Genomic DNA, 22,032 nt, shown 5'->3' on the forward strand with positions numbered 1-22,032 from the left:
ACTTTAAACAAGAATATTATAGGGGATTTCTTTTGCTAAAATCCTCGTGGATGTAGGCATTATGCCGAACCACATAAATATGCGTGTCCTCATCTTTTATTTCCCCTTCACTTATTTCCTTACACTGCCATGAGTGTACGCACCCACATCATACGAGCTGCTCGAACCACTATCGGGGGTACCAGATCATGCCGTTCGAGGTTGAAATCGCGTCAGTGGGCCATGAATAACTTTTTCTCCCATTCCAACCTATTGTGCGATTTTTACAACGTTAACACCCATTCATATTAAACATATCAAAATTAGTTAAAATGGACTATTTTTTAGTCAACTCAATGGCATGACACGACCCATAAACAACTAAGTGAAAATGGGCTGTTTAACCAATCTATTAAACAAGTATATATCAGTGGCATGACACGAACCATAAAGCTAAATGGATCAAATTAGAGCCAAACCATACATGAGCATACAATCATATCCGTATATCACTTTTTCACTTGGGAAAACAATCAAAGAAGCCAACTTGAACCAAAAGGCTCCAACAAAATCGAAGAAGAAGAAAAAGTGTATCAGTTAGAACAATCTTATGCCCACTTAACAAAGAAAAATCATAGCTGGCTGTTTTAGAAGTTAAGCCTTTAACATGGAGGAGGGGTAGGATTAGCCATATCAAACTTTTATTACGCAAACATTCTAGAAAATTATAGCACCCATCTAGTTAGCAAGTAAATACTAAAAAATGGGGGGTTGGCGGGGCAAATTATAGTTCCTAGATGAAGTGAATGCTTGCCCAGATTATACATAAAGGTTAACAAAGTTTGAACCCAATTGCAGCTTTGTAACAACTTGGCTTAATAATTCTAAAGTCAGAATTTTGATAAATTTTATTGGGCCTAAATTATATTTAATGAGTTATATTAGATAAGCCTACGAGCAATAAATTATTAAGATTGATTAGGAATTTTAATTAGGCACAATAATTAGATTAAATCTTATTTATTATTTATTGAACTAGTTAGACTCATTTTAGAATTTAAAAATCCTCCATTAGAAACTTATTTCAATTTAAAATATCATTGATTGAAGTCCTCTATGCAGTGTTAGTCACTGCCAATCCTACATTGAATAAACTATGAAATCATGTTTTTAAATTCAAACTCTCTTCTTAAATGATTGTGACCAAATCCAACTCAAATTCAAACGCATCGGCACCCTCTCCCAAATCTCTCTATAAATATTTCCAATCAATGAGATTTTAGATCTCATCGACTATAACATGAAAATCACTCTCTATCATTTTGTAGCATCAACTATAACATGGAAAGCACAATCGTAGCCAAAGGCATGGAACATTTTGTAACATGTAAAAGGGCATACTAGAGATCTCATATCTCATTGGTTGAGAGGCTAGCGACGCCAATTCTATCTTCAAAGTGTCATGACTTCGAGGTTTGGAGAGATGGTGATGGAAGAGGCAAAGGAGGGTCACAAATCCAGTCTCATTCTCGAGCTTGAAGGAATTTGGTTTTGGAAGAGAGAGGGGGAGGGTCATGGCTCGGGGTCGAGGGAGGTCACTGATGTTTATAGTTCTAGGAGAGGGGGAAGGTCAACGAGAGGGGGGCTTTGAGGTACTGGAAGAGGGGAAGGGGAAAGGTTGTGAGAGAAGGGGAGTAGGGAGGGAGGGGAAGCTTTTTTTTGTAGATGCGTTATCCACTGTTGTGCAATCATATGTGATCTGAAATAGGAGACCTATGTGGCAAACACCCATTGAAAGGTTGTTATTCGAGGGAGAACAGATCAACCGATTTGAAGATTTTCTTAATTGAAAATTACAAAAGTTAGAATATTTACTTCATTTACGTATTAACCACAACATAATGTTCTTTCTAAAGAACGGATATTGCAAGTGTAATAATTCAAAGCGTTAATGATATACTAATTATGAAAAATTATATTTTTAAGTTAGTGTGTAAATCGCACTTAGTAAAGTATTTTTATAGCATAATTTAATTTCGAAAATAAATTTTAAATCTTATAAATTAAATTTTACTATTTAAATATTGTAGATAGTGTGTTCTACACACCAAATAACTCAATAATTATTGATGTCAAACTACTTGAGAGTGTTTCAACTATCATTGAATCAACATTCTTAATAGTACAAGGCGGTTGTATTTAAATTTTGAGTTTTGAGAAGTTTTAATGAGTGCTTTTTTAGTATTATTTGCAAAAGCGGAGGGATTATTTTTTGAAAGAAAATATATGAGATTGTTACTAGTTAAAAATATAAAGAAGATGGATTTTTTTAAACTTATATATATATATTGTTTTAAATTTTTTAAAAAAAAGCATTTGATTTTATTAATTATTATATTACTCGAAAAAAATACACAAAGCCCTCAAGGCTCAAACTACCATGTAATTTAGAACTACTTGAAATTTCAATAAATTGTAATATACCCCATTTTGTAATATAATTTTTTAATTTTAATTTTATTTTAAAATTTGAAAAATTGAATTATTTATTATATTTTATTTAAAAAATTAATTATAAGAGATGAGTTGAGATCAACTTATTATTCAAATAAGGCCTATTATTAAGAAATATAAAAAATCTTTTTGTCTTTTTTATGCTTTCGTATTTTTTTGAATTCTTATTTATTTTAGGAAGGATATTTATATGGCTTTTTTTATTTTCTTTTCTTTTTACTGAGGGATAGTTTATAAGTTTTTAGTAGTTTGAATATTGGACTTTAAGATTGATTTTTTTGGTGGTGATTTTGGGGGAAATTTATATATTGTTTTTCCTTAAAAGTAATTTTTTAAGATTGAAATTCGTTTTGTTAAATAAAAAAAAAAATGGGCATTTGAAAGATGTCAACATCGAAAATGTGAATTACTTTTGACCATTAGTAAGGAAGACTGTCCTGTACCGCCGACAACCTTTTTGGGTAAGTTTCCTTAGCCATGTTGCCTCTGGATAATGGACGGTTTGATTAATTTGCCATATTCCAACTACTTGTGTGCGTTAAACAAGGAAACAAGTACAAGTTCCACGTACCAGAGTTCAGAAGATGGGTGCTATAGGGTTACAATTCTTTTATCATTATTTTATTATTTATAATGTATTTATTTTTTTAAATATATTTAATTATTAAAAAAATTTTAAAAATATATAATTTTATTAATAATCACTTTCTTAATTATTAAATAAAAAAAAAATTTATAAAAAACTAAAAAATTAAAAAAATAATAGAAGAATAGTAGAGTAGTTGTAAGGTTATCTTTATTCTCGTAATATTAACCTCAGGCTCTAGATAAGGCAGAATCACCATGATGCAAGCAAAAGATTGGCCTCCATCATCATTTAAAGCATTGATAATGTATAGTCATGGTCAAATCTAAAGTTTAGCTAAAATTTTATCTTTTGACTAGTATATCAATTTTTAGTAAGAGAAGTTTACATTGAACTAGACATTTAAAATTTAAATAATAATATTATATTATATATTTTAATACTCACTTGCATATAAAAGTTTTTCTCACATCAAATCATAGTCGTTCATTTATTGAAAAAACTAGTCGTCCGAACCAATGGTCCAAAATTCATCTCAAAAAAATATATATTATATATAATATAATATATTATATTATATATTTTAATAGGCACTTGAAGATAGTGTCCCTCTCTCTCTCTTAAACTCTAGCATTTAGATTGGAGGCAATCTTTGAGCTTCATCCATAGCTTCGAAGCGGATCTTAAAGGAGCTTAAAGACCTCCAAAAAGATCCTCCTACCTCTTGCAGTGTTGGTATATTTTTCGTCAGAAAAAATTCCTATTATTTTTCCTTTATTTTCTCCATTTTTTTTTTGGATTTTTTTGTAATGGTTTTCTTCAATTTTCATGGTCAGCAGCTTCTTTCCAGGCTCAATTCATGACGTTTCTAGTTTTTGAGGATCTGGGCTCTGATCTGTGATAGGGTTTTGAGATAAAGAAAGAAAAAATACGAGGGAAACAGAGAGGGGTTGTTAGACGGGAAATAATAAAATAGTCTTTTGATCCTTCTATAGTAGCTCGCCAACAATGGCCAGGGAGACCAATTTACTATAGCATAATGTCAAGATAGCATGAATTTAGCTAGTCTGGTGTGAGAGCTTTTTAACAAATATAGTCAAATTATAGACTTGCATTAGCATTTGGTTAGTCCATTACCAATGCTTTAATTGTCATACTTGCTCAATTCTCTTTTCTACCTTAAAGATAAATTAGTTTTTTTTTCTTTTTTAATTCCATTTTTTATTACCTATTTTTTCAAGCAAAATAAACATTAAATAGAAAAATAGTACAAAACCGCCGGACTGCGAGACCTAAACAAATGCCCCCAAATAGTTTGATGCAAAGTTAGATATAATAAAAAAATACACAAATGGAAAATGGCTATACAAAGTCAGTCTCATATTTCTGGACATGAAGTGAAGAAAAAGTCACCACTTGGGTGATTGATTTCAATTGCCAAGAGATGTGTTTTATAAAATTCTAATTGAAATAAATGCAGTTGAACATAGAAATTGGAGGTGGCGAACTGCCGCCCACCACCTTGCCCCATTCCGTCCAACATTCGCCTAGCTGGAAGTTAAGAACTGGGCTCGGGTTGGACCTAAGCCCTCCCAGGCTTTACCCCATTCACCTGGCCCAACCTATAATATATATATATATATATATGTAAAATAATTTTATAATAAAACGACGTTGTTTCAAGATTAAACCTAACCTTCCCATCTCTTTCTTTCTCCTTTGGCTATCTCAATCTCTCTTTCTTCTCCCGTCGTTATCTCTCTCTCCCTCTCATCGGCGACCCTGTCATTTTCTTCTCTCAGTCTCATATTTCTTAACATTAAGTCAAGAAGAACTCACTACTTGGTTGAAATTTAATGTCGTCTAGATTGGATTGTCATGAGGTGAGCTCTTTAAGATTCTAATTAAAATAGATGCAATTGAGCATAGGGTTGGGCAACAAGACATTGCCACCTTCCACCCCGTCCCACCCCATCCAGCATCTGCTTGGTTGGGGCAGAAGTCCCAAGCCTGCTTGGGGTTTACCTCGTCTGCCTTGCCCAACTTGTATATATATATATATATACATATATATTAAAAAAATAATTTTCTTTACTAAAGTGACGTTGTTTGGGAGAGTTCTCTCCGAAACAATATTGTTTTATCTTAGGTTTTATTTTTCAATAAAAAAAAATGAAACAATGTAAACTACGTCATTTCAGTGTTAAGTTAACCTAAACCAACATCCCCCTCATTATCTCTCTCTCTCTCTCTCTCTCTCTCTCTGGCACACTGACGCTCCTGTCCTCTTCTCTTTCTCCTCCCCATTTTCTCCTCCTCCTTCTTGGCTCCTCCTCTAATTCTGCTTCTCTTTCTTCTTGAGGCACAAATGGTCATGGGTTTAAAAAGGGAACTGCGACCATGAGTGACCGTGGGTTTGCAAAGAGACCCACGACCATTTGTGGCATTGGTTCTTTGCTTAGATATGTTGTTCTTTAGGTTTTTCTTTTAGATTTTTTTTCCCAATTTGTTGTGGATGGATGTTGATTTTTTTTTTTGGTTGTTTTGATTTTTTTTTTTTTGGGTTTTAAGATTATTTTTTGTTGTGGGTGGCATGTGGACGAGGTGGGGTGAACAATCTTGGACATCAATCTGCCCCCTGGCATATGGACGAGGACACCTACCCACTGGAGCAATGTTGAGGTATGGGGACTCAAACTATCCCCCCCCCCCTAAATCCATGCGAGTAGCACCCCTAGTTGAACACCAAATTCATATTGTAAGAATGAAAAGCATGAATCCCTAGAAAAATAGGACCCAAAATGCAAAAGAACTTTACGACTTGCGTGAAACAGAAGCACCAATAAAAATGGGATATGGTTGGTGGAAGTGGTGGATTTGGACAACATGAGGCTATCAGAGTTGTGTGTTTATGGTGGGTGGCAATAGATCTGAGCTCTAAAAACTTCATAAAACATGAACATTAAAACAATCACAACCAAAGGAAAACATTGAAATAGAACATATTTACTAATATAGTGGATGAGGAGGTGGTCGGAAGTCGAAAAAGGTTGGATCCGCATCATAAAAAGGTGGCATGTGAGCCTCACACTCTAGTGTGAACAAGCAAGGACGTGTAGAACACACAAGAGGAGTTCTATGGTGGGGCAAGGGTTGCAATGGCTGATCTAGTAGCCAATGACCAAAAAAAGAAATATAAATAAAAAGTTGCGGAGAAAGTTGGAAAGAAAAGAGAGAAGAAGCGTATAAGGAGATAAGGAAATTGGAGAGAGAGAGCGGGATAAAGAAAGAAGCGTCAATGAGAGAAGCAAAGTTCGATGAATTATAGTTGAAATATGTTCTTGGTGGAATCTTTTATTCCTTATAATTGTAAAAACAATGCATGAAAAATGTCACGTAAGCATCAACAACAATTCTGTACATATCACTTAATGGCTCATAACTGTGCAAACGGGTATCTCCTCTCTTGATAGGAAATGATACAAGTTTGGTTGTCCTAACTATTAACCAAAAGTCTCAATAATTGTTAGATAAAACTTTAATTAGACTCTTCACTTTTGGGATTGTTATATTACATAAAGGTGGGGCCTAGGTACCTGTGCCCAACCTGCCTGATAGACCTACCTAGCCCATGTCTGGAGCTGGCAGATGGGTTGGCACCATCCCCTAAAGAAAAAGCAAGTGTGAGTACTAGGTTAGGCGCTAACCTTGCCAGCCTGCCTAGGTTATATATATATATATATATATATTTTAAAAACAATTAAATGAAACGTCATTATTTGGAGAGTTTTTTAACTCCCTAAAATGGCCACATTTTGTTTAAGATAAAAGACCCCAACTCCTGGAAGCCTCCCCTCTTTCTCTAAAAACTCTTTTGCCTCTCTATCTGTCTCGACTTGACAATTTTAGTCTATCTCTCTTCTCTATCTCACTCTATCTTCTCCGTCTCTCATTTCACCGTCGTTGTAATTTTCTCATTGTCGCCACCATTGTCTCTTTGAGATTCCATTGTCCTCTCCATTGTAAGTAACTCGAAACCCTAAAGTTCATGTATTTTTTGTCGTTATTCTTTGCTGGTTGGTTTAGATGGCCGGACAGTTGGTCACCGATGTTTGCCCATGGATAGTTGAATGGGCATGGGCCAATCCTCCAACCCATCTAGACACGTGAGGCCACCTGCCTGCATATAGTGGGGTTGGGTGGCAGGGATGAAAACGTGGCACCTACCCAATTGGGAGAGGGGGACTAGGAGGGTCAATTATGTGCTTGTATAGGGTGGGTAGCAGCCCTAATATTGCAGGGTGGTCATGCACCAACTTATCCTTGTTTTGAAAAAAAATAGTAATGCTACGTATAGTCCCTATTTAGGAACTGCAATGCATGCCTAGATAATTTTATTTTTAAAATTTTTTAAAATTACAAAAATATCTCTCATAAAATAATGATTTTTCTCATTTAATAAATGATCTGCACATGCAGTCCCCACTTAGGGACTGCAAATAGAATTTTTCTTAAAAAAAAAAAAAAAACTAAATTGTTTTGGTATTTCTTGTAGGTCAAGATTTTTTAGAAAAATGTAATTTTTTTAATTTAATTTTTTTTTCTTTAATTTTGTTCATTTTTCTTTTCATTTCTTGGTTCTTTTAAACCAAGGGAATGGAAAGTTCCGCTAAAATGGACAACATCAAAACCACAATTACCAATTTTAGATTTAGTCCTTTGTTTATTATGTTCCTCTATTTTGTTATTCAAATATACGCAAATATCAGGGTAAGAGAGTATAAGTTTTATTTTATATTTAACAATAACTCATTTATTTTTTAAGCAAATTCAAATTTTCTTATAAACTATTTAGTTTTAACAAAATACATTATTTACATTTTATATTCTCTTATCTTTTTAAATTGTCAATATATTTTTATTGTAATTAATGTTAAAAATAACACTAAAATTATATTAAACATGAAATTATTAGGATTTATACAAATTTATATGATTAAAGTCATATTTTTAAAGTTTTATCGTATAATAACTAATCATGATTTGATATTTATAAATTAATTATTTTATAATAAAATCGAGTGGAAATGAATTTTGTGAAAATAATAAGAAGTGGCTCGTGTTCATTTACATGCGAGAACTGAAATTTCTAGTAAAGTTGGTGGTGGCCCCATTTTGTTGGACGGTGCTAAAATTTCGAAGGGGAGTGGAATCAATCATTCTCGAGACAGTTACGTTTGCAGTGTCACAATTATGTAAAGCTAAAATTCTCTACGAATTTCTCAACATGGTACCTACACCTTTTTGAACTTTTTGGTCGGACGATGAAACGAGATAAAATTATATTTGTAGGTAATAATTAAAAGTTTAATAAATTATTATTAAAATATAATTTATGTTAAATTATTTTTTATTTTAAATTTTAAGAGTAATATTATATACAATTATTTTTATATATTATTTATATATTATATTGATATAATTTACTATATTAATTTATTTTAATATACAACTAATCAAATAAAAAAATACTTAAAAATTATGGCAATTTTGAAATTTTAAGTACTCATATTCCGACTTGTGGCTCAAGTAATATGTGTGATTAGCAGAGGGCCAGCTGTTGAAAAGCGTGCATGGCCAATTATCGCATCACGACGGATAAATGGATAAGTAGCTAAGAATTCCAAATCGATCATTTATTATGGATAATGACTTTTTCATTTTATCGATAAAATAAATATTAATTTTTATCTTAAATTTTATGATCTTTAGTCATATTTATTGATATAACGTATTTAAGATATGTGCATATATGTGTATATCTTCTATATATAAAAAATGTGTATGAAACGGAAAATCTTATTTTAACGATTTTTCTTGTTTTTTCGTTAAAATTAACACCGTTTATTTTAACAGTTTGGCACATAAAATGAAGACATAAATGTTAAGAGAGATAACATTCAATGTTGTTATATGATTTATTAATCTCAATAATTATAATACTTAATAGTGTATATAATAATGAGTAATTAAAGATTAGTTATTATATTTTTTTCTTTCTCCTTAATATATACACGTGTATTAGGTGCATAAGACGTGAATCCCTAAATATAATATACGTGTATTATACGTTTCATTAACTCAAATTATTGAGTATTCCAAATTTAAAAATCTCATATAATATATAATACAAGTGTGTTTAATTAAAGTGTTTTTTTTTTCCATGGTAGTAAGACGTAGCTTCCGCTAAGTTATATTCCATAAATGGGCTTGCTATGATAGGCACGTGACAAAGGCCGTGATCCTTGAGTTAATCAAGAAAGAGTAAATTCAACCAACAATTTCAAAATATATTTTATGATTTATATATATGCTATATATAGAAAATATTATACCACAAATTTTATAAAAAGATTATGTTTTAACTTTATGTTGTCCCTGATCGACTCAACCAACAGCAAAATAAGAATTTCAATGTTGTCTCTATTGATTGTCTACAGGATGACATAAATTGATGAATTATAATACAAATATCAAACGACACATATTTTGAACTACCGTTTGTGTTAGACTTTTATTAAATTTTTCGTATACATCTTTGTTAAAATTATAGATGTTATAAACATGTATTGGATTATATGATACTTTGAACTAAGTTTTTTATTTTCTCCAATATGCCTTAAATTATTAAGTGACATCAATAATTTTTATAAAATATATATTATTTTTTACAAATAATCATTTCATAAAATTAGACAAACGTGTTTTGCACGTTACTCCCACCTAGTATGTATAAAAAGTGGGTGTTTCTTTTTTAAGTCTTGAGAATCTGTTGACAAAAGTGAGGATTCTATTACATCTTTATTGAGCTTAAGGTTCAACTTGTATCAAGAATGAGAAATGAGGCTGTATATCAACTTGCATGCTATGCTCGAAAGGTTGAAGATATTGAGATGCAATGAAAAGCTGTTCCAATGTGTGTTGTGAATGCTGTTTGGTTTGACAAAACTTATATGTAATTTGTTATGATGTTAATGGTTATTTTTGTCATTAAAAAAATAGTAATGCTACTCATCATCTTAATTTTTATCATCATCTAATCATCCCATGATATGATATTAGATAATTAGAGACAATTTATTATATTTTACTTGTAAACTTATCATTTAATACCACATCATGAAATGATGAGAATTCAGATAATAAATATATTTTTTTAAAGAAAATTATTTCTACAATAAAATCATATATTTATGCACCACATTGTAAATATGATAACTCAATCTTAAAATCATGCTTTGATAGATAGATTCAAATGAAGTCCAAGCAAAGAAATATCTTGGAATCTACTCCAAATCTAGTCTGCTCACGAGCGTTATGGTTTCACATGGGCAGACACCTTTGACATTATTCTCCATTAAAGTATACTCTCACTCTTCTTTATTAAACATTCTTTCACTCAATTATCATTCCCACCTACAACTAATAAAAAAGAACTCACTCCAATGCCCAAACAGCAATACATACCTCTCATTTTAAGCAAAGAAATATATAAAACCATAATTGTTTCCCTCATTTACACAACCTTTCAATAAAATAAATAAAAAATTATATTTATAGTCATAAAATATATGAGTATTGTACATTTTGTTTTTTAAAAAAATAAAAAAATATAAAAGATACATAAAAAAATAATTTTTTAATTATAAATATTACTTTTTCTAAAAAAATGCGCCATGTTTACCTAACTTATAGCTGTATTTTACTCTTAAAATATTATCATTATTTTTTTAATTTATTTTACATTTATTAAAAATTATATAAAAAAGTTGGTTGTATTTTTTATATTTTTGTTAGGCCAAAGCTAAGTAGGCATATCCCCCACACTCAAACACCATGTTAAAAATGGACAGCTGCATTGCATATTTAATGTCATTGCTCTAACATGTTGTAAGTCTTTATAAGGACTGCAAGCGGAAGGAGAGAAATCAACATCAGAGAAAAGAAAGAGAGAGAACGGAAGCTTGAGGGAGAATCAAAGATGAGAACCAGTAACCATTTGATAGGTTTTCTAAACTTCTTGACCTTCCTCCTCTCGATCCCAATCCTAGGAGGAGGAATATGGCTGAGCACCAGGGCCAACAACACTGACTGCCTCAAGTTCCTGCAATGGCCCCTCATAGTCATTGGGGTCTCCCTAATGACCATCTCCCTCGCTGGTTTCGCTGGAGCCTGTTACCGCAACACTGTCCTCATGCGCCTCTACCTCTTCGTCATGTTCTTTATCATCGCCGCGTTGATAGGGTTTATCATCTTCGCCTACGCGGTCACGGACAAAGGGTCCGGCCATCAGGTGCCGAACAGGGTATACTCCGAGTATTATCTGCAGGAATACTCGGGTTGGCTCAAGGATCGCGTTGCGGATGAAAGCTACTGGTCTAAGATCAGCTCCTGCATTAGGGACTCTAAGGCTTGTGGCAAGATGGGAAGGACTGTCGGAGGTGTGCCCGAAACTGCTGATATGTTTTATCTCAGAAAACTCAACCCCATTGAGGTAAGCTTTTGTTTTTTTCTCATCTTTAATCGTACTGGAAACACCCAGAAAGAGTTTCTTTTCTTGGTTCATATATCTAAAGTCCGATTCAGAAAATTGTCTGTGGTTGGTTTGCAAAGTTTTGGGTCTTCAGCATAGAAATCATTGATTAGAGAGCTTAATATACAGCCTTTATTTGAGTTTAATTTCTGAGTTGTGAGCAAACTGCAAGTAAAAAGTCTATCTCGTTTTCTGCTGTTATTTTTTCTTCTTTCATCTTCGTTCTGATAATACCCGGAAAAGAGTTTCTTTTCCTAGTTCATATATCTCAAGTCTAACACAGAAAATTCCGAAGTTATGGGTCTTTAGCAGATATAGATATATCATTGATTAGGGAGCTTAAATATTTGTAGCCTTTATTTGGGTTTAATTTCTGGAGCTGTGACTAAACTGTCAGCAAGAAATCTCTCTCGTTTTCTGCTGTTTTTAATTTCTCTCATATTCGTTCTGGTGATACCCGGAAAAGAGTTTCTTTTCTTAGTTAATATATCTCTAGTCTAACTCAGAAAATTCTAAAGTTATGGGTCTTTAGCAGATATAGAAATATCATTGATTAGGGAGCTTAATTTATAGTCTTTATTTGGGTTTAATTTTTGGAGCTGGGAGTAAAGGGAGTTTCCCTTTTCTTTTCGTGTTCGTCTTCTTCCATTTCAGTAATGATATCTTGGAAGAAAGATAGTAGGGTGTTAAAGTCAAAGGGAAAATAAGGAAGACAGAAGATTTAGATCTGGTTTGAGTTGTAGATCTCCGTTAGGAGCGCAAAGGGCATGTGTGTTTTGGTTGGAGATTTGACTTGAACTCAGCCCCCAATTAAGGAGGCCTCATAATACTGTTTTGACCCTTTTTGTCAAACGAATGGGAGCCCAACATCTACTACCAGATCCATTATGTCACTATGGGAACGTGTCGAAACAACATGATTTTCGATAACTTTTGGTTTTGTTTGCTGTCTATAAATTAAGATTTTAAAAATGTAAAAGTAGGATTTTTTGTCATGTTTAAGAGGCTGTCCCTGTCCTTACTCTTTATCTGTAAGCCAAAAGGCAGGGAAAGACAAAAAAAATATTCCCCTTTCCATCCCCAAATTTTTCAGAAATAATGTTCTCCTTAGCTACTCTTTTTAGGTTTTGGGTTTGGGTTGGTATGGCTTTACTTTTTTCAAGTGGACCAGGTTTTATCCTTTTAATTCGAGAGAAACACTTTAAGGGGAATATGTTTTTCTCTTATGTTTTATTTTGGAATTTTTATCAGAATTTTCGGATTTAAGATAAAGAGTTATTCGAATAATATTGTAAGACTCGCTTTATATCATGTGTGGACTATACTCCCTCTTAATAAGTGTGCTCGGTGACAATGGCGAGTAATTCCACATTTAATGCACAAATGGTACGAGAATGAATACCCTCACGTTTGTGTAACAAATGTACTGTTGGGTTTTGTTACATAGTCCGGTTGCTGCAAGCCCCCCACAGAATGTGGCTATGTCTATGTAAACGAGACATTCTGGAACCCTGGAGGTGGCCTGGTGGGAAGCAACCTTGACTGCTCCAAGTGGAGCAATGAACAAGACCAACTTTGCTATTCCTGTGACTCCTGCAAAGCTGGTGTTCTTGCTAGCCTCAAGAAGAGTTGGAGGAAGGTTTCCGTGATTAACATTGTTGTGTTAATCATCCTGGTAATCTTTTATGTGGTTGGCTATGCGGCATTTAGGAACAACCGCCGGATGGACAACGACGAACCCTTTGGCGAGGCGAGGATGACCAAGGCACGACCTAGTAGGATCCAGCTCTAACTATGATGGGGGAGGAACAACCAATACTATTGAAGCTTAATCTTTCAAGAATGATATCAATGTAATATGGAGATTTGTATTAAAGGACTGGCTTGTCTTGGACAGATGAAGTGATCATTTGTATTAAAGTTTTGTTGTATATGCTGATTTTAAGGTCTTTTTCATGAGTTTTACTAGTGTTATTGTGGACCGATAGGATTTGATTGACATGTAATGTATATGTTTTTGTGTACATTTTATCAGCTAGAAAAACAGTGTTCCAAATTGGCTCTTCAGTGCAAAATATTAACACCAAATCACTACACACACTTTTAATTTTCCTAGTAATTTTGGGGTAGTGCTAGCTAGTTGATAAGGGAAAATGAGCTTAGTTCATCTCAATTGGTGTTTATTCCTCTTTTAAAATAGGATGTAGAGTGGAGTAAAATGCTCAAAACCCATTAAATCTATGTAATTTTAGTTAAGAATAATTACTCCAAAACTGATTTTGTGTAATCGCTTATTGTGTGACCAAAAACAACTGCGCAAAAAATTAAAATATTAATATCTATTTTTATGCAAATCATAATGACAAGTTTTCATTTCAACAACGTACGTGTTTGAAAAGCAGCACTAGCAAGCTTATGCAATTGATGTCTGGGTGGCAGAAACAAATTTTCCTCCGGACGGACAGACATGCAAGGACAAGATGCATGAAAATTGATTTTTGTAGTCTTGTGCTTCACCCTTTATAAAATCCATTAACATGTTCCTAGATTCTGTTTTACAATAAAAGAAATACATAAAAATATTCTCATAAATTGACGTAATTTTATGTAATCTATCAGATCTATTTTATAATAAAATAACTTTACAGTCTGATGAATTAAATTAAGTCACATCAGTTTGTGATATTACTTTTATGTAATCTCTTTGTAGTTAGAGTATGTCTACATCAAAATACAAGAAAATCCCATTAGATTGGTGAATAAAAAAGCATGTTACATATGGTTAATACGTTAATTTTTATTTTTTATTTTTTAAATTAGACCATATGATTCAATATTAACCACCAAGGTTGAATACATGGAGCTAAACCCTCAAAAATAATGCTCTCCTCATAGAGTTTCAGGGCATCCTTAGCTAGATTATGTGCTACATGCATGATTACAAGTCCTATGAATAAAATTAACAGACCAGCTTTGCAGCTTTATGAGCAAAAGCTTGATATCTCGGATTATCATCCCTGCAAAATTCCGAGTTTTGTGGCTGTCTTATATTGCCTTCAACACCAGTTGTGTGTCTCCTTCCAGAATAACATGATCGAGGTCAAGCTGCTGATGCAGAGTAATTGCTTTGAGAGATGCAATTGACTCAGCCAGCTGAGCATCAGGAAAGGAGTCCTTCTGAGATCTTAGACTTGCAATGACCGTTCCCTCTGAGTCTCTGATCACCACTCCTATGTCAATCCTACACTTAATCAACGGCTGCGTCCCAATTAGCTTTGTAGTAGTTACGGGGTAGAGCAGACCATTGAGCTACTGGTAGGTTGGACAGTGTAGGTATTCCAATACTCCCCTGGTTTACTTCTTGAAACTCAATTATTGATTGCTGAGCCAGCTTGACATCTGCATCTGGAGATGAAGATATATCCTCAAAAATAAAACTGTTCCTCCTTTTCCAAACTTGATACACTATGGCTGCAACCTCTATCATCGTGTCCTCATCCATGACTTCATATGAGGGGCAATGTGGCTAGGAAAGATTAATACGTTAATTGAAGCATGATTTATTATACAGATGGTAATTATTAATATATGATCGTTAAAAGAACAAGAAAACTCTTAAAAAAATCATAAAGAAGAAAGTAAAGAAAGAATATTTAAGTATCATAAACAAAATAGGTAAAAAAAATAGAGAAGTTATTATATAATGTATTTAAATATATAAGTAAAAAGTATTTTAATTCTCCGAATTTAATAAATTGGAATTTAAAGAAGCTGTAGCTGTTGAGGTGGTTTTGTTTCTAACTCTTATACCCCTTTTGGGCTATTAATTACTTGGGTCTCTTTTAGGGGTTGATTGTGGGAATTTAAGGGTCGAGATTTATTTGAGGACCAATCTAGGTTTTTCTCATTATGGGCCCATTTTGGGTTTGTCTCTTTTGGAGAAAATTTTTAGACCAAATTCGGATCTCTCTCTCTCTCTCTCTCTCTCTCTTAGTCCGTAATGTTTTTCCTTTTGGCATATTGTGTTATCCTTACACCAATGGCATACATCCTCTTAACAACCCGGCGAGTCAACAGACAGGTAATTCACTTTCTGGAATGCTTGGTCATCTCTTTCAATCCAAAGCTTAAAACTTGCTTGAAATTACAAGGAAGAATGACAGGTGCGGACTGAGGGGTAAGGTAACTCCACTTTCTAGTAAATAGTAAACACCTACTCATAATTCCAATGAATTCTAACTCAAGAAGACTTAATTTAAACAAAACCAACAGCTTACTATAATGGAAATAAGAACTACAGTAAGACTAACTACTCTAAGACTGCTGGCAATTCCAACTACGCCCTTCTTCAATTTTACATCATGTTTTGTGATGAATTTCGCCTTCAAAGTTGCTGCTTTTCCAAGAGCTTCTCGTTGCCTGCATCAACGTATTAGTCATTAGAGCCCTTGGTAAGAGTAGACTGTAGATCTATTATACAAGTTGAAAGTATGAAATTTTTATGTCAGTTGCGTTTATGTCTGCACTCACTTGGTAATCTTTTCGACTATCATAGGATTTTCACGGCATTGTTCAGGACGCCACCTTGTGATTGTGCGCTCTACGACGGTGTATTTCTCCAAAGATGATGGAGAGGCAGCACCATTGCCATTTTTATTGATCTTCAGTACTAAAAGCGTCTTCACAACGCTTCCACTAAGTCGAGTTGTGCAATGAAGATCAGACCACAACCTCAACCGGCCATTTACCTCATCCTCTCCTTCGGACAAAACAAGCACAGCATATTCAGAATGGACCAGAGAGGGATGGTGCCGATAGGCAACAAAGTCCACACCGTAAGCGGAACCGGACTTAACGACCCAATTTTTCATTCGAAGATGCGAATAAGCCTTGTAGAAATCAGGGAAAGCTGATTTTTTTGATATCATGCACTGCCATAGCTCTACATCATTCTTTGGACAATGATCGTCACTCACAATTGTGAGGCATTTCAATGAATAGCATAGGTAAAATGCTTCTTCCAAACCCAGCTGAAACCACTCCTTGTCCTTTTCAGCTGTAGTATTGCGGTTACCAAAGCATGCATGATCGAGAAGATCAATTTGTTCTGCTTCTGCTGCTATTAGTACACTGTGCCCAACGAGCAATCCGTGAGCATCTGATTGAATTAAAGATGACCGAAGTTCGGATACAATCTTTGAAATGGGCTCTGCAAGAGCTTTAGCCTTGAAGCCCTTTCCTTTCCATCTTGGCTCCATTTAATCCTGCAAAAAGATGGTCTAAAAGAACTAACTCATAGGAACTTGCAAAAATTATATTACAAGTAATGGCAAAAAGTCTGAAGCTTTACTCATTCAACACCCACAAAACATGAAGGCTTTTACCTACATGTAAGGAAAATCTTTTGGCACATTTCAGAATAGATGAACATGCTAAACTAAAACATTTAGCAGGCTAAACTAACAAATTTCAGTACTTCCAGTCCTATCCCAGCCAAAAATGATACTTGTTTCATAAGTCGAACAATGTCAATGGTAAATGTGTAGCATGGATAAAAATCTCAGGCTCGGTGTCTACCAAGCAGAATTGGAATGTATAAGGAGTTATATAAGAGCTTAGGGTATCATGCATATATGACCAGCACATTGCTTCTTTAGTGTTTAAATCCTACCCCACCTTTAACCACAAAAATAATTCCATCCTTCTCTTTTATGTCCCATGTACTAGGTTTGTGCCCCTTTGCACTTTCTAATAAGATTGCATTACTTGCAATAAAAAAATCCTTTTGCTCTATGTGCACTTTAATTTCTCCATTCCTACAATATTGAATTTAGAAGCAAGTTTTAGCAGCCATTAGACCTAAAGCAAATTTTTCTTCAAAAGGCTCTGAAGATGTAGAATTAGGATATCTTCCACCAGAAGGGTCTACAACCAAGAAATTAATCTATAAATAGCAGAAAAAAATCAGCATAATAAAACAGCTACGTTTAATTCACTGGATAGCCGTGAACTGTAGCAGCCAGGGAATCTTTGTCAATCAATATTGATCCTTTGCTCTACGTGCACTTTAACTTTCCATTCCTACAATATTGAATTTAGAAGCAAGTTTTAGCAGCCATTAGACCTAAAGCAATTTTTCTTGGTTAAGGCTCTGAAAATGTAGAATTAGGATATCTTCCACTAGATGAGTCTACAACCAAGAAAGTAATCCATAAATAGCATAAAAACCAGCATAATAAAACAGACACAAGGGTGCGAAGCTATTGAAAGAGCACAAAATTTCTCACTTAAACAAGCTATACTTGAGGTAGATATTCAAATTTGCAGAGACATAGGCAAAGATCCTAAATCAGAGAGATACAACACTTTGAGGCTGAAACAAAATATTAGAAACCATCAACGACTCAATAAATCAGTAGGTACCAATTCAGTCCATTAATGCCGCTCATTTGGGTACCGAAAAGATCGAAAGTGGAGAGAGATACTTGTCGGTGGGTAAGATGGCTGGTGGCAAAGTTGGTGTCAGCAGGAAGTAACGGTGGCGCTGGGCTGCGCTAATGGGGGATGGGGGATTTTGTGGGGTGGGGGAGAAGAACTAGCGTTGGGAGGGGAAAAATAGAAAAGAAAGGAAGAGAAGTGCTACGGAGAAGCCCAGTTAAGTGCTGCACACCGCACACCGACTTGTATTAAAAATCCAAAACACAAACAACAGAAAGAGTTCTTGAGTTCAGCAATTTTCCTCCCTCAATAGCACACTTAGCATTTTGCCCACAAACCCAGCACTGAACTTCGTGGAAGGTAATCACCTCTCTCTCTCTCTCTCTCTCTCTCTCTAATCTGCGCACACCAAATCGCAGACCAAAAAAATCGTCATCAAAGACAAAAAAATTTCATGATCTCATCACAGTTTCAAAGGTACAAACGATCTCAATAATATTCTCATTTCACTATTCTTCATCGCTATCTCATCACAGTTATCACAGACCAAAAATCGAAGTTACAAAAAATCACAAATACGATTTCATCAATGGCCAAAAAAATCGCAGACCAATATATCATCCTAACTGTCCACAGGGAGGGCAAAAAGTGTAACCTCCTGCCAAGGAAAAATTGAAGGAAAAAAGTGTAACCCGAGATTCCTGCATCGAACTGCTGCTGGAGATGGGAAAAAGGATCTGAATCCGTCGTGGACACTTCTACTGGACAAAGAAGATGGGAGGAAGGGAAAGGTAATCCGTCATGGGTGAGCAGCAATTAGCAAGGGAGAGGAATAAATTGGGGTAAAATAGATATTTCACACTACTGATTTGATTAGAAATAATTGGAGCACAAGGACAAACCAATTAAAGCAATGTTCCTGTAATTTATGGCACTAGAGCCACTAAACAATGGAGTAATCGAAGTGAAGCGAATGTTCCTGTAGTTATTAATTAACACAAACCAATTAAAGCAACAATTAAAAACATACTACAGAACTCAGTGCGAGAGATTATAAATATTCAGTTTTATTACGAACCCAAGAAAGGTCAGTAGAATGACAAAATGATCAAGAAAGTTACCTCAGCTGTTGATTATCTAGCATCTCATACACAAACAAGGGTGAAAATTCCTTAAGATATGGTTCAGTAGAACAATACAAGCCATAGGATCCCTAGCCACATGAAGGGAAAAAAAAAGAAAAAAAAAGTCATGATACCCAACACCAAGTAGTAGGACAAGGTCTTTGTTCAGTAGAGCTTATCGGACAAAGTCTCGTTATAGACAATTCCTTTTGAAGGAAAAATTTCCGCTTTACAACATTAAATTCCATTTTTTTTCCCCTTTTTTTTTTTTCCCTCAACAATGCCTCACAACATCCATTAATCAACAACGGGTTTGTTGTGAATGTATTGACTAGCGTGCCTAGCTAAGTATAACAGGACGGCCAAACATTTTGGCATTTAAAATTGCAGCCAATGTAGCCATTCACTATGCAATTACCATATGAACTTAAGAAACTGCACTAACGATGCTCTATAAAGAACATCCCTCTAGCATCCCGAACCTTAGACTAAAAAAAATGAAATCACCACCTCAAAATATTGAGTTTTTCTGTGCATCAAACTGAAAAATCTCAAACCAGAAACCACATGCTCCAGAATAAAAAGCAAAGTATGAAGCAACTATCAATGAAGTAAGAAAGTACTTCAGTTAGCAGAGAGAACCACTAATGCACCAGTGAGAAACAGTAGTGATTTATTCATGATTTTAAAAAGTCATTCCATTTTTGTATCATGTGTCTTTTACTTCGCAGTGAAGTTCTATTTTGTTGTACATACAGCAGGCGACAGTTTTGGTTAATTGATTAAGATATAGCACCGATTCGAATCAGTTTCAATTGAGCTGAACAATTTAATGCTCTGATATATCTTAAAAGAGTACAAATTAAAACAAATCCTATAAAAAATCCATGAAGCATTATGAACAAGAAGAAATAAATGCAAAATAGGAAGCAAGGAAAATACAAAGCAAAAGTGTATAAACCTCACGAACAATCAGTTTCTTACATACGTTGAGCAAAATCTGGACGCATTACTCGTTGTACATGTCTTCGAGTCACAGATCGGGGTTAGAGAGAGAGGGCTACGGGAGGGAAGTGAGAGAGAAGTGTGGGTAAGAGGGCTACGGAAGTGAGGAAAGGGAGGAGAGGAAGTGCGGCCTCGAGGGTGAGAGATGGGAGTGAGGGCTACGTAAGAGAACTGTAAAATAAGGGTAAAAATAACCCAGCCATGTACAGTGCGAGAGAGAGAACCTCGGAGTCGTCGGCGGCTAAACGCTGCGGTGAAGGTGAGCAGAGGAGGGAGAATGTAGGAGGGGAAGAGGATTCTTTTTGAGGGGTAATACTACGGTTACCGCTGAATTCTACCACTTTCTTTTCCCGCTTGACGTGTTATAACACGTGGCATGTCATGTGTTTTTTAATTTTTTTTATAAAAAGAGAGCAAAACACGGCTCCCGCCTAAGGCCACCCCGTTCATGTTCTCTTCAGAAGTCGAAAATCCCCAACCGCCCGTTAAGCTTGCTTTCATTTCCTCCGGCTCCTCCGCCAAACCTCCATCGGCATCCAGTCAGCATGGCAGAAGAGATCCAATACATCCCCAGATAGTGCATTTCGATTCAACAAACTGCATACAGAGTTATATTACATCTACAAACATAGAATGAAAATGGTTTCAGAAAACAGTGCAGATGGATTTATTAAGACCAAGAGATATGCAAGCATTTTGGAAGAAGAAAAATTGAGACATTTCGTCAAACAGATTCTGCTCATATTGAGACAGTTATTAACAACCATCGGTGGAAAAGACTGAGCTCAACATCTCAATACCCATCGAAAAAGCAGTCATTTTTAAGCAAAATACCTTTGAAAAATCCCAGAGCACAAAACTATATTAATAAAAAAAAAAATACGTTTTCATTTTTCCTCATGGATTATTCAGAATTGCAGAAAAATAAACCCAACTAAGGAAAGTTCCGAATCCATGAAGTGGAAAAAAAAAAGGCAGAAAAATTGTTTTATTGTTTACAAGAGGGACTAAATAAAAATAGTTAACTTTACCAAAAGCATCAAGAGTAAAAAATCTGAGTTGTGGCCTGTACGTTGATTCTCACCTAAGGCTCTGCCTTGTGACCAAATGTTCATCCGTCGAGACAGTGTTTTCGGCGAGGTGGAGGAGATGATGCGGAAGAAAGAATGACGAGAAGCCTTCTACGATGTGGAGCTGGGATGAATGATTCGAAGAAGGCAAGAACAGGGCATGAAAAATGCTATGAAGTGGGGTTCTAAGAGCATCCCCATCCCGTTCTGTATCTCACTCTCATCCTTATAATTTGGGAAAAAATTATGCGGTTTGGTTCAAAAACCCTCTCCATCTCGTTCCCTAAAATGGGGATGAAAATTAGGGGTGCTACAGGAGGTCCCCATATTTGAGGACCCACTGTACATCCGCATCGCTCTCTTGCCCCAACGGTTGCCCCTTCCAGCCCGCGTCTTCTTCTACCCCCTCCCCCCCTCCCTCACAACACAGCACGGCTGGATTCTGCCCTCCTCGACTGTAAGTGCTATTTTATTCTCTGATTTGGCTTTGTTTTTCTTCTGGGTTTTCCTATTTTGTCCGAATCGCTTTTTGTTGGAGGAAGCAAGGAGTATTGTTGCGGGCGACCTTGTTCGTTTAGATGCGAGAATGGAAACTTCTCCGTTTTCGTTCTTCTCCTTCTTCTCATTCTCATTCTCATCCTCCCCAGTATTTGATTCTTCTTTTCTTCTTTATTTCTTTCTTGTTTCTTGTTTTGATCTATGACTTGTGCAAGTCTGTGTCTT

General features: G+C 34.9%; 2 protein-coding genes across 11 annotated transcripts; one reads left to right on the forward strand and one right to left on the reverse strand.

Moving 5' to 3' along the window:
- Positions 1-11,018: 11,018 nt before the first annotated feature.
- Positions 11,019-13,730, forward strand: LOC122295101 (tetraspanin-3-like). Its single transcript, XM_043104149.1, has 2 exons — positions 11,019-11,633; positions 13,120-13,730. The coding sequence occupies exons 1-2, from the start codon at positions 11,121-11,123 to the stop codon at positions 13,462-13,464; spliced, it is 858 nt and encodes a 285-aa protein (XP_042960083.1). The 5' UTR covers positions 11,019-11,120; the 3' UTR covers positions 13,465-13,730.
- A 2,027-nt stretch (positions 13,731-15,757) lies between these two features.
- On the reverse strand, positions 15,758-20,869 carry LOC122295039 (tRNA-splicing endonuclease subunit Sen2-1-like). Of its 10 annotated transcripts, none has more exons than XM_043104048.1 (4): positions 20,223-20,868; positions 17,658-17,753; positions 16,203-16,936; positions 15,758-16,091 (listed from the first exon to the last, which is right to left on the reverse strand). In XM_043104048.1, the coding sequence occupies exons 3-4, from the start codon at positions 16,928-16,930 to the stop codon at positions 15,923-15,925; spliced, it is 897 nt and encodes a 298-aa protein (XP_042959982.1). In that variant the 5' UTR covers positions 16,931-16,936; positions 17,658-17,753; positions 20,223-20,868; the 3' UTR covers positions 15,758-15,922. The 10 variants fall into 10 exon arrangements, with proteins under 10 accessions (XP_042959982.1, XP_042959985.1, XP_042959983.1 ...); XM_043104051.1 differs by having other exon boundaries at positions 20,219-20,868; XM_043104049.1 differs by lacking the exon at positions 20,223-20,868 and adding an exon at positions 18,803-19,448.
- Positions 20,870-22,032: the final 1,163 nt, after the last annotated feature.

The sequence above is a fragment of the Carya illinoinensis genome, chromosome 14, assembly GCF_018687715.1.
Source record: "Carya illinoinensis cultivar Pawnee chromosome 14, C.illinoinensisPawnee_v1, whole genome shotgun sequence".
In the NCBI taxonomy this organism is placed as follows: domain Eukaryota; kingdom Viridiplantae; phylum Streptophyta; class Magnoliopsida; order Fagales; family Juglandaceae; genus Carya; species Carya illinoinensis.

What these genes read in the sequence shown, in the direction of transcription:
- LOC122295101 (XM_043104149.1), top strand. Translation starts at nt 11,121, where the DNA reads ATGAGAACCAGTAACCATTTGATAGGTTTTCTAAACTTCTTGACCTTC. An exon ending in GAAAACTCAACCCCATTGAG is followed by an intron (nt 11,634 to 13,119) that starts GTAAGCTTTTGT and finishes TTTGTTACATAG; the next exon opens with TCCGGTTGCTGCAAGCCCCC.
- LOC122295039 (XM_043104055.1), bottom strand. Translation starts at nt 16,930, where the DNA reads ATGGAGCCAAGATGGAAAGGAAAGGGCTTCAAGGCTAAAGCTCTTGCA. An exon ending in ATAGTCGAAAAGATTACCAA is followed by an intron (nt 16,092 to 16,202) that starts GTGAGTGCAGAC and finishes ACGTTGATGCAG; the next exon opens with GCAACGAGAAGCTCTTGGAA.